The sequence below is a fragment of the Notolepis coatsorum genome, assembly GCF_963971535.1.
Source record: "Notolepis coatsorum genome assembly, chromosome: 1".
Lineage (NCBI taxonomy): Eukaryota > Metazoa > Chordata > Actinopteri > Aulopiformes > Paralepididae > Notolepis > Notolepis coatsorum.
In genome coordinates, this window is record NC_140165.1 from 180,403,254 (window position 1) to 180,416,475 (window position 13,222).

Consider the following 13,222-nt stretch of genomic DNA (forward strand, 5'->3'; position numbering starts at 1 on the left):
CCGGTATACGGTATATGATGGTATGACTTTCATTTTCATCAGCGGGGGGGGGGGGGGGGCAACCCGTGTTACTAAGTAAACAAATCACGGAACGATGGCCAGTTAGCCCGCAGCATCCTAGTGCACCTATCGTTAGCTCTCAGAAGGTAGCCAGAAGCCTGCAGCATCCTAGTGCTACTATCGTTAGCTCTCAGAAGGTAGCCAGAAGCCCGCAGCATCCTAGTGCTACTATCGTTAGCTCTCAGAAGGTAGCCAGAAGCCTGCAGCATCCTAGTGCTACTATCGTTAGCTCTCAGAAGGTAGCCAGAAGCCTGCAGCATCCTAGTGCTACTATCGTTAGCTCTCAGAAGGTAGCCAGAAGCCTGCAGCATCCTAGTGCTACTATCGTTAGCTCTCAGAAGGTAGCCAGAAGCCCGCAGCATCCTAGTGCTACTATCGTTAGCTCTCAGAATGGTAGCCAGTTAGCCTGCAGCACCCTAGTACTAGTAACGTTAGTATTGTGTATTCAAAAACGCACCAGACTGCAACGTAACGTTTTACGGTTTATTTGCTTGCTCCACCAGTGCACAACAACACACACATCAACTCTCGTTACCACAGCGCTTTACGGTATTTTCACAGCACTGTCGCAACATTACCGTAAAGCGTGAACACCGTTGTGATCCACATACACAACAGTTAGCTCTCAGAATAGCCCGCAGCACCAGCAACGGTAAGCGTGTCTCATTTAATTTCCACCACTGAAGCGGGTTTTCCCCCATCGTTTGCGTCCTCCTGTGTGTAGACAACCAGCTCTGCGTGTGCTCGCTCCACTAGTGAGGACTGGTCTCGCCCTCTGCTGGCGCGTGCTGTGTGTGCACTACAACCAATGTAATAGAAACTGAAACACATCTGTGATTTTGACGGTATTGATTTTCAATAGTCGGGATTTCTAAATACCCTGGTATACCGTAATACCGCCCAAGCCTAGTGAACACCGTTGTGATGCCACTCAGATGCATACACAACATTGACGCGGCTTGACAACCAAGGTTCAAAGTTAACTTGATTGATTGATTGATTGAAAACATTATTAACAGATTGCAGAATGGGTACAATACAGTACAGCTCAATACACACAATTGTTAAGGGGATGCAGACCAGAGAAAGACTTTCGTCTTGTTTACATCAGGGTCCCCCATTTTCAATTCATCATAACATATGACATACACGACACACAGATAAGACAGTACTGCTACATCTATACATTTCACATCTATCTATACACTTCACAACATACTATGTTTTTTTCCTTTCACTGCCCAACCCAGTCCAACCCAGCATCTTTCACTGCCCAGTTCAGCCCAACCCAGTCCAGAATAGATCCCTCTTTCATGTTAATATGTTTTATGCTAATATTGTGAAGAGTAGAGACACTGTTATTAATGTTTTATGCTAATAAATATTTTAAAGAGTAGAGACACGGTGTGATTATTACTATGATTGAAAATCAATTTAGACGAAGACATACAAAGAAGTAATTATCACAATTAGCGATTTTTCTTTTGGCTGGTAAAAAAAATCAGCTACTCGCCAGTTGGCTGGTAAGGCAAAAAGTTAGTTTCCTCCCCTGCCAACAAGGTTTCACTCGGCTGCGCTGCCTATATTTCAAATTTTCAAACGGATCATAATGAATAAATCAACATTTTGTGTCAGTTTGAACCCAGTAAAATGTACTGGGTTCATTTATTGAAACCAAGTACTGTATGAAATAGTGCAATTACAGGTGGTCACTGGTCATTTCAACGTTTTCAAAGTGAAATCAAGTAACTAGCTCAGTATGTAGCTCAGTATATTAGTAACCCGGCTTGTATTAGGAGGCCGGCTTATAATTGCTTAGCTCAAGAGCGCACCCGGCCATTAATAGAGACCCGGCTTGTATTTGAGACCCGGTTACTATTAGAGGAATTACGGTAACTACAATTTCGACAGTTTTCGGCTTGTCATTGCTCCGACTGCTTTGTTGTTGAATCAAGTCAAATCCTAGGTAAGCATATATTGTGCGTGTGAACGTTGACATGAAAAGAAAAAAGTAAAAAAAAAAGTTCTATTTTTTTTTCTGTATTTCACTTGAATCGATACTCTGTAGTACCGACGTGTTTCGGTTCGGTACCTCAAAAGAACCGAATTCGGTACCCATCCCTAGACATTACATAATTATGTTGCAACCTTCTTCTATCAAGCAAACAATTATATAAATATTTATATGTAGTTGATAGAGACAAAGGCAGAATTCGACTTAATTAAGCACGTTTTATTAAGACATATTTTTATATGGGTCGGGACACTTTAAAAAAGCAGCACAATGACCATAAATCTGTCCGACATAGTCTTAAATAACAAACGGCATTGCTTCGCTTCTTCGTCGACATGTCTGTTGCACATGTCCTTGTTGTTTTCAACACAGATAATCTCCACGTGCTTGTTGTAGAGAGGTGGAGTCGAGGCGCAGCTTACTTTCGTTTCATTGGAATGGAGGCGGGAAGGCGCCACTTACTTTCGTTTCATTGGAATGGAGGCGCAAGATTTTGGAGGGGTGGGGGAAAAAACGTTGATATTTTTTTTTAATGTTCGAAGCTCGTGCCATCGAATGAAGCTTTGAAGTATTTAAGACAGCCCTAGAAATTTGATCTATTATTATTATTATTATTATTATTATTATTATTATTATTATTATTATTATTATTATTATTATTATATATGGTTGCCTCCACCATCGGTGTGTGAGTGAATGGGTGAATTATTCAATATGAGGCATAAGTTGTAAAGCACTTTGGATAAAAGCATTATATAAATGCAGTCCATTTACCATTTAGGTAGAGGATTTAGGGGAGGATCAATAACTTCAGGCTGGGGACCTCTGGAGACATTTTCTGGGAATTTAGGCACCCTGGCATGTTCATTGATTGGACACAGGGACAAACACAAAAACCTTCACATTTAAACTACCAGAGATTAATGTGTATCTTCTTCTTTTTTTTTTATTGTAGGAAAACAATGGGAGCAACTGGTGTCGCTTTGTCCGTCTCTGAATCAAATGGTTAACAAGACATGGATGGGTTTTACCAGAGGAGTATGATTGTCGTATTTGAGCAATCCATTTTGCTTGCGCAACAGTGTATAAATTGATTTGATGGGAGCGGGCAGGCCTCTGAAATAAAGACCTTCAGCAGCACCCGGATTCTGTCCCTGGTGCTCATGTCCCTCCCTGGTGCTCATGTCCCTGGTGCTCATGTCCCTGGTGCTCATGTCCCTGGTGCTCAGGTCCCTGGTGCTCATGTCCCTCCCTGGTGCTCAGGTCCCTGGTGCTCATGTTCCTGGTGCTCATGTCCCTGGTGCTCATGTCCCTGGTGCTCATGTCCCTCCCTGGTGCTCATGTCCCTCCCTGGTGCTCAGGTCCCTGGTGCTCATGTCCCTCCCTGGTGCTCAGGTCCCTGGTGCTCATGTTCCTGGTGCTCATGTCCCTGGTGCTCATGTCCCTGGTGCTCATGTCCCTCCCTGGTGCTCATGTCCCTCCCTGGTGCTCATGTCCCTGGTGCTCATGTCCCTCCCTGGTGCTCATGTCCCTCCCTGGTGCTCATGTCCCTGGTGCTCATGTCCCTGGTGCTCATGTCCCTGGTGCTCATGTCCCTGGTGCTCATGTCCCTGGTGCTCATGTCCCTCCCTGGTGCTCATGTCCCTGGTGCTCATGTCCCTCCCTGGTGCTCATGTCCCTCCCTGGTGCTCATGTCCCTGGTGCTCATGTCCCTGGTGCTCATGTCCCTGGTGCTCATGTCCCTCCCTGGTGCTCATGTCCCTCCCTGGTGCTCATGTCCCTCCCTGGTGCTCATGTCCCTCCCTGGTGCTCATGTCCCTGGTGCTCATGTCCCTGGTGCTCATGTCCCTCCCTGGTGCTCAGGTCCCTCCCTGGTGCTCATGTCCCTGGTGCTCATGTCCCTCCCTGGTGCTCATGTCCCTGGTGCTCATGTCCCTCCCTGGTGCTCATGTCCCTCCCTGGTGCTCATGTCCCTCCCTGGTGCTCATGTCCCTCCCTGGTGCTCATGTCCCTCCCTGGTGCTCATGTCCCTGGTGCTCATGTCCCTCCCTGGTGCTCATGTCCCTGGTGCTCATGTCCCTCCCTGGTGCTCATGTCCCTCCCTGGTGCTCATGTCCCTCCCTGGTGCTCATGTCCCTCCCTGGTGCTCATGTCCCTGGTGCTCATGTCCCTGGTGCTCATGTCCCTCCCTGGTGCTCATGTCCCTCCCTGGTGCTCATGTCCCTGGTGCTCATGTCCCTCCCTGGTGCTCATGTCCCTCCCTGGTGCTCATGTCCCTCCCTGGTGCTCATGTCCCTCCCTGGTGCTCATGTCCCTGGTGCTCATGTCCCTCCCTTGTGCTCAGGTCCCTGGTGCTCATGTCCCTGGGCAGCTGTATGGAACATCTGGCTTAGATCACTAAAACAGCAGCTTGCCTCATTAGGCCTTCTCATTTAATTAAAGGTTGGAGTCACAATAACACCGACTGATGCTTACACAAGGTGGCTGAGCTGAGGTAGTAGTAAGCAAGGCAGCCAGAATAAACCAAATAGCATAGAGAAGAACTGACTAAATCAAAATCACACAAAAAAGGAGCCATAATTCTAGTTTATTCATACAGTAGATAGGCTCTGTGCAACCGTCTACAGAACTACAGTTCAATATTAAGTATATAGGTCTATTACTAGGGCTGTCTTAAATACTTCGAAGCTTCGTTCGATGGGAAAATGAAATTCGAATATATATATATATATATATATATATATATATATATATATTTAAAAAAAATCTATTTCTTTTACCTGCTAAATCAACTCTGCCTCTCTTTGTTAACTACAACAAGCAATGCTGTTTGTTATTTAAGATGAGGTCGGACTCGGCACTGACAGATTTGTGTTCAACTTCATTGTGCTGCTTTTATAAAGCCTCAAATGACGGCTTACAATATTTCATGAAAGCAAAGTGTTTCGTTTGTCTAAGATTTAAAAAAGTTTAAACTTTACAGCACTGACAATTCTCTATAGTATTTTTTATAGTGTCCCGACCAGGGTTAGAAATTAAAAAAAATTTCAAGGGCTTTTTTTGCCCCCCTTAATTGATTTTCAGGGGCTTTTTTTTGTATTTCGGGGGCACAACATTTTTATAATGAAAATTAACATAAAGATTATAAAACATTGTTGACACTTTTTTTTACAGTCTTCGTCCCTATGTTTGATAACGTAATGTTAATGTCTCCATATATAGGGCTCTACGCTAACCTTTTTCCCAAAGAGCACATGTGCTCCTAAATAAAATGTTAATAAATAAATAAATCTAAATACAAATTTAGGAGCACACAGAAATTTAGGAGCACAGTGACAATTGTTCAAGTAACACACACACACGATGTGTGACATGGCTTGGTTTCATGTTTTGAGGTACCTTCAATTATCTGTAAATAATACATACATACTCTATCTAAATAGATTAAATATGATTGTCCCTGAGGGCAAGTTGTGTTGTTGTCAGATCGATCAATGAAATACGTTGCACGCTCAGCGCTGTGGAATGAAGGAAATGCGCATCGGGATCGGATTTGGATGTTATTCTTTGGAGTTGTGTTACAAATGGAACGGTCTTTCCCCGCCGAACACAAGTTACTTAACATTACACAGGTCGCGCTATGCAGATGCTTAGCTTGCTAACGTTAAGATAGCAGTGTAACTTAATGTTACACTATGCATGCTTGCTGAAAAGCAGAGCTCTCTGTCTGTCTGTGTTCGCACCCCTCAAGCACCCTGTAACACGCAGCGGGCCCCGCCTCCCTCCCTCCTTGCATTCCACCCAAAAACTGAATTTCAGTCCAGTTTCTGAACTATTAACAGCGGAGCTGTTTTGTAATCTTCACTCGTCTCGCACACTGTCTGCAAGTAAATGATTTTTCCGGTTCGCACACACACATATTATTAGGGGCAAATACGAGGGAAATGCTCTCACTGTAGAGCATATATATAATTATATATATAATTAGTAAACTGTCGGGGGGGCTTTTCTTGCCCCCCTTAACTGATTTTCGAGGGCATTTGGTCAATTTTAGAGGGCATTTTGCCCCAAGCCCCCGTTAATTTCGAACCCTGGTCCCGACCCATATAAAAACATGTCTTAATAAAAAAGTACGTCGAATTCTGCCTTTGTCTCTATTAACTACATATAAATATTTATATAATTGTTTGCTTTATAGACGAAGGTTGCAACATAATTACCGTACTTTTCGCACTATAAGCCGCACCTGACTATAAGCCGCAGCAGCTAAATTGAATGATGTGTACATATATAAGCCGCACTGGACTATAAGCCGCAGATGTTTTAATGTTTAATTACCATATGTAATTAGCATTGGGACACAATACTGTCGGACAAATAACAAGAATTAACTCATTTACAAGTTGTATTAAGTTTAGCAAATAAGGGAACAGATAAATAACATTTCAATGCAGTCAAAAAAGCAATATTTAGATTTTTACATTTTCGGGTTTGGTCACGTCAAGTCACATATAAGCCGCACCGTTATATAAGCCGCAGGGTCGAAAAATGGGGGAAAAAGCCGCGGCTTATAGTCCGAAAAGTACGGTATGTAATGTAATGTTGTTGGCTGTGTAACGGAGAACAGCCGCCCAGGCAGCGCAGCTCCCGACTCATTCATTTAATTAATTAATCCACTTTATTTATAGAGCGCATTTAAAAACAACAAAGTTGAACAAAGTGCTGTACATTAGGGCGGCTGGGTGGCGTAGCGGAGATTGCGCTCGTCACCAATGCAAGAGACTCCGGTCTCGAATCCCGGTGTCAGCATTGCCTGCGGCTTGGACCAGTCGTCATACTATCTCAATTGACAGAGGTAGCGGGTGGAAGTTGATGGGTGGGAATTGGACGTTGTGGACAGCGACTCCTACAGGTCGGTTGACGCCTGCACAGCAGAGACAGGAAGTATCGGGGGCAGCGTGAGCCTCCCACGCGTTACTCCTCGCCATTGAGAGTCCGCGCTGTCTGGTGAAAAGATGCGACAGGCTGCCTCCTCGTGTACCGGAGGGGACACGTGATGCAAGGCTTCTAACTACAGCCGACCAGTGGGAGGCATAGTCTAGCAACGTTCAAGACAGGGGAGGGGAGAATTGGCAATACGAAATTGGGATGAGAGAAAAATAGAAAAATAAGGAGAAAAAGTGGACCAAAAAAAATAAAAGTGCTATACAACATAAATAAAAATCTCGGCCCTGAAGCTTCGAATGCCAAAAAATATTCGAAGGTCAGCCCTATCCATTACATTATTCCACTTTTATGTAAAACAATGTCTTGAGGTAGGGTGGTCAACTGGTGGAAATGTATGGAGATTTTACCATTTTTAGCTATTCCAATAGTAAATGTAAAGACGCATTAAAAAGACACATAGAAAAAGGCTTAGCTATTACGAATATCAAATGATTTCACAATAACCGCAACTGAAACGATGAGAATGGTTATAATCTAGTACTTCAGAGATGGATTTCAAGCGACCGCTTGTTGTCAAAAACAGCAAGAGACACGTACCCTCCTTCAATACAAAACTCCTTTACACAGCAAAAAGGTGATTGAGGGTAAGAGTGAGGTAGGGTGCAAGTCGACTTACAGTTCGTCTCGTTGCCGCTGTGACAGCACCATGGCGACAGGTGGCAAGGGGCGGGAGCCGGGTGGCAGAAGGCGGGGCGGGGCGGTGCGTGCAGCTGCTGCGCTCTCCTCAAGTCGGGAGGTGAGCGATGCTGGTCCGAATAATGCGGCCGAGGGCGTGCTCCAGTGACGGGGTGGATAGTAGCTGTCCAGATAGAGACTGGGTTTTTACACAGGGGCGGGGAAGGGGGACACAGGACTCTCTGTCCCCCAACAGGCTGACACCACGGACAGGACAAGACGAGTCGACAGCCTGAAGACCAGTCACCAGCCGGGCCTACACTGCATCTGGATGGAGAGGAGAAGCAGAGGACAGAGACACAGGTCAGTTCTCCAGCAGTCAGATTACGAATCAAAACATCTCATCTCCAAATGGATCAACCTTTCTTCTATTTTTTTTCCAACACCTGTGTACTGTTGAAATTAAATAAACATTTTAAATGGAGGTTTTGACAGTCTGAGGGTTAGGGAACTTGCTCACAATATATGAGAAGAACATGGACAATTTTAAGTTCAAGTAAAATGCATGCAAATCACAACAATGGCAAAATGGAGATTAGGAGGATTTTGCTTTGACAGCAGACATATGGAAACGAATCATCAAAGAGACGAAAACTGAACTCAAAACAAATTAAGAGGAGAGGAAGGTCACAGGTCAGTACTATTAGGTATGCATGCATGGCAGCTAACATATGAACAGGATGGCACCAGACACAGATATGAGGGATCCTGACAGCTCTTTCCTTCACAAACTGCTACGAATAAAATAAAAACATAAAAACAATGGAGCCGAGGGAAGCAGGAAGAGAGAGCGAGAACGTCTTCACCTTCACAACGGGCCCTTTTACAACACCTTGACATCCAGTCATGTAGCAGGTGTTCTACCTAACCCCCACCTCCCCCCTCTCTCTCTGCTCTCTGGATATCATTCCTAAACCCAATATCGGGCGCCCAGGCCTTCTCTCCCAGCAGGGAATTCCAGACGCATGTAGCAGGCGAAGTGCTGACCCAGATTCTCTATTTCCCACCTCGCTAACGAAAAAGGTTTAAAAATAAAGACCGGGCCACAGTGGAGCGCGACCGGAGCGTTTTCACTACGGCTGCTCCTCAAAACAGTCGGCCCGCTTCACCGATGACACAACGCAGCAAGCTCTCTGGACCGCATGCATCAGCGGCAGGCTGCATTACTATTCACCAGTCGCTGGAACATTCATTCACACATTGGGCCGCATGCATCAGCGGCAGGCTGCATTACTATTCACCAGTCGCTGGAACATTCATTCACACATTGGGCCGCATGCATCAGTGACAGGCTGCATCACTATTTATTCACCAGTCGCTGGAACATTCATTCACACACTCAGTGGGAAAACAATGAGGGCCGTCAAATAGAAGGACATTGATGCCACGACGGTAGGAAAATATACAAGGACAGGGGCTAAAGACAATACACCCCAAAGTCTTACCAGATAAATGGCTGCATTTTTATATAGCGCTTTTATCCAAAGCGCTTTACAATTTGTTCCTCACATTTGACCCATTCACTGACACACCGATGGCAAAGGCAACCATGCAAGGTGCCAACGTGTCTGCACATCGGGAGCAATTAGGGGTTAAGTGTCTTGCTCAAGGACACTTCGACACGCTGCCCATGAGGAGAGGGAATCGAACTGGGAACCTCCGGATTACCAGACGACTGCTCTACCTCCTGAGCCACTGTCGCCCCCCAGATAATAGGGCTTGGGAAAAGCTGCCATCTGTAGGGGATCACTTGACTGTCTGTGTTAACAGGCAGATTTTCTGGTTAAATTATGGACATCTTGTTGTGTGAAAAGCTGCTACAGAAAATCTCACAACCATCTTGAGAAAATTCAACCCTTTCTTTTATCCATCCCATCTCTATACAATTTTTCAATACAAATTAATTTAAGTACCCCGCCAACTATGGCGACCGGCTTCTGTAACCACACATATCAACCGTCTAACTATATAGCCTATATATTTTTCTCATAACTTTATATTCATAGTTAATTATATTGCTTACAGAGTTTATTATTTCTCATATTTTTATATTCACAATCTAATTGTATTGCCTATATTTATGTTTTTCTAACATTACCCTACCTCCCCTCCCCCCTCCTGCTATGAGGGGTGTATTTATTTTTTTAATGTCGATTTTTTTATTGACCTATAGTCCATTCATGCTGAGTGAATCAGTTCCCCCAGTCACATTTGTGTAAATATTTTGGGGGGGGATTAACTGATCGAAAATGTATCGAATCGCATCGAGGTCAAATGAAGAGATTTCGTGATGCATTGAATCGTTGCCTGAAGAATCGTAATCGAATCGAATCGTTGTGAGGTCGAATCGTTACAGCCCTTGATCAATGATTCCTTTATGATCAATAAAGGAATATCTTATATCATCTTAGTATAGCCTACGGCTACTACTAGTCCGATCATCATATTCAGTCAAATATCATCTCATCGGTCATACAACAACATGAATATACATTTCCTATCCTGGGTGGGATGCCATCAGCTCTTACGCAACATCTTATTCTATGAGAAGGACCTAAGAGTGCTCAGGTCAAAGTGCTCCGACGGCCTTCCTAAACCTGTTGCCCACTAGAGTCCACTGATCAGGAGCAACAGTGTGTTGACGGCACTCAGGGTGAGCCACAGTAAGCCTCTTAGTCTACTTGGAGCAGACCTGGACTAAACCTCTGCCAGACCAGTAAACAAAGCCTCCAAGACCAACGATCAGCAGCAACTAACTGACTCAAGTCAACTATGAATAGCCACACAGATCCTCAAAACATGACCAGGAAACAACATGTGTTTAGAGCTGGGTATGCACTCCAGCAAACAATACATATTGGTATCGTACAATTCAATGTTACGGCAGCAACAGGCATTAAAAATTGTTTTCTACTAGCTTATAGGAATTTGTGTCGGAGGAAATCACCTGAGAATGGGCGATTATATTTATAAAAGCAATTGATGTGTGAATATGTGTTAATTAGATTAATTAATGCGTTATGCATTTTTTTTTATCTCATTCATTCCATAATAACGTACAATAAACATTTACAAACTTTTTTTTTTAACTGGTCCATTTGCATGTTCTAGGTATCGGATTCTAGGGACATCTATGGATCTCAGGGAATGTATTCCCAGTGTCAGAAATACTGTGTCTGTTACTAGGCTTGAGTAAATTGTAATGAACCAAATGAGAATATCAATTAAATTCTTTATTTATTTTTTTATTGTGAATAACACCATGCTGAAGAAAGCAGGAAGCCGGACCAGCACTCTCAGATTCAAAAGTTTTAATGGCAGCTTGAAACATGCATGTTTCGGAACTGATTTGTTCCTTCGTCAGTGTGCCACCCAGCCGCTTAAATTCGAACTTGTCTACAATTCTGCAACGAATATCGAATTAGATTTTTCGTTAAAGTGACAGCCCTACTCCCCCCACACACACACGCCCTCTCTCTCAGTGCGTGAGGAGGAATTGGTGCTAGATTGAGAAGGGGCCGTCTCTCAGAGATCAAATGAATGAAAGTTTACGGCATTTTGAGCATATTTGACACATAGGTGTTGGATCAGGGAAAGGAAACCTTTTTTGACAGGAGGCATTAAAAAATATATATAAAAGTATATGTTATGCTAATTTATCATTTAAAGATGAAAAATATGTGTTTATTAACACGTTCAGCGCCACGCTATATCCCCATCTGCGCTGCCGTGGGCCACGCTTAAACGGTGCTTCACGATGTTTGCAGAGCTATATCTATATTATAGCTATGGAGACAATACTATGGCTCATTTGACAGTCATTATGTCTCGTCCAACATGTAAAAAAGAGTGAATTTGTTCATGTATACGTTTGCGTGTTATCCCGTGGTGAATATTGTATAGTTTCAGAGTGATCCAGGCTAATTCCTGGAAGCTGAGTTATGGAGCGCTATGTGCATTTTGCGAAAGTCATTCGCGTTGCTCGCCTGGACACGATACTATTTCCAAATCAAAGGTATATAATATGTATTATGTTTCATCATGAAGGCATCAAGTTTCAAGTTGGTCATGAGCAGTAAAACTCCTGTTTTTATACATAAACGGGTTGTTTTTAGTAATACTGTGCATGAGCATTACACTAGAGGTTCCAGTAGTGGGCAGCTTGAATTGCCAGGTCCAAAAACCGACACTTTAACACTTTAATCGCCGGAAACGCCGAAACTCGTCATTGCCCGCCATGCTCATTCTGCCGAAGACGCCGTAACACGTCTTTGATATCAATATTTCAAAAATATTTCTCCTCCGGGGACCCGAGATATACTGCTGAGCTCCACTCAACTCTAACGGTTCAAGAGCGCCATCTGGTGGCCGATCGGCAGATCGCCCAACAGGAAGTCATGTGGATGACGTGGTGCTCATCCATATTCGGTCCGGGCACTCGCTATCGTTAGCGGGACTCTAGCTCGACACACTGGACAGCGATCAGTTGCCAATAACTCGACAAACAACATGATTTGGACGTATATACTATTATACAACCTGGAGATGGATCGGGTATTTCGACATCCCATAATAGCAAAAATTCTATTCCACGCTCATCCCCCAACGGCGCGAGGAAGATACGGTGAGTTTCAGCGTTATTTTCTAATGTCTGCTCTGCTATACTAACTGCTCTGATGATCATATGACCCACACTAGATGAATGATATAACATTGCCCACGGAATTATAAACGATCCCCCGCCCAACATCAGATCATACGTAGTAACTTCTAGAAGTACCTCCAGTTGACATTTTTTATCTGGCACCGATCGCTACCAAACTGTATTTGATCATCAATATAATGCATTTGGGGCTATAAATCAAGTTCTGGAGAAAGCTGCAGAAAACGATAAATACATACTTATACTTTAGACCGTATTTTAGTATGAATATGTGAATGAAAAAGTATAACGTTGCTACACCCTGAACAATAGATATAGGACATTGAATGGGCCATAATAATGTCAATTTAGCAATACAATTTAAAAAGTTATAGCCCTGCAAAGAAGGGGAACTTCTCCATAATAGAGCTGGCTAGGGATGGTAAATTATGAATTTAACCATGGCGATCAAAGTGTTAAGGAGATATTTTATTTTTAGAGCATTAACTCTTTGGAATAACCTGCCTCAAAACCTCTGCTGCATTTACAGTAGATTCACTTTTTAAAAGAATCTTAAATTGTATTTAACACTGTAAAGTATTTTGTTTTGTTTCTGTGCTTGCATGTAATTTTAGCCATCTTAATTGTTAGTTTCATTATGCATTGTGTGTTGAGTACTGACTTTTAATCATTTTGTTTTGCAATAATAATTGTTTTTGTATGTTTTTTTTGTGTGGACCCCAGGAAGACTAGCTGGTTGCTATGGCACCAGCTAATGGGGATCCGTAATAAAATAAAATCAAATTGCATCAAAGTAGGGCTGG

General features: G+C 43.4%; 1 protein-coding gene across 1 annotated transcript in view; it reads right to left on the bottom strand.

The window, feature by feature from the left end:
• The window catches only part of LOC311241883 (lissencephaly-1 homolog A-like), a 233,183-nt gene that overhangs the window by 131,275 nt on the left and 88,686 nt on the right, over nucleotides 1-13,222 (bottom strand). The window contains exon 2 of the mRNA XM_084330823.1: nucleotides 7,698-8,023. Within this exon, the coding sequence (XP_084186949.1) occupies nucleotides 7,698-7,729 (32 nt within the window). The 5' untranslated portion in view covers nucleotides 7,730-8,023. The remainder of the gene's footprint in view (nucleotides 1-7,697; nucleotides 8,024-13,222) is intronic.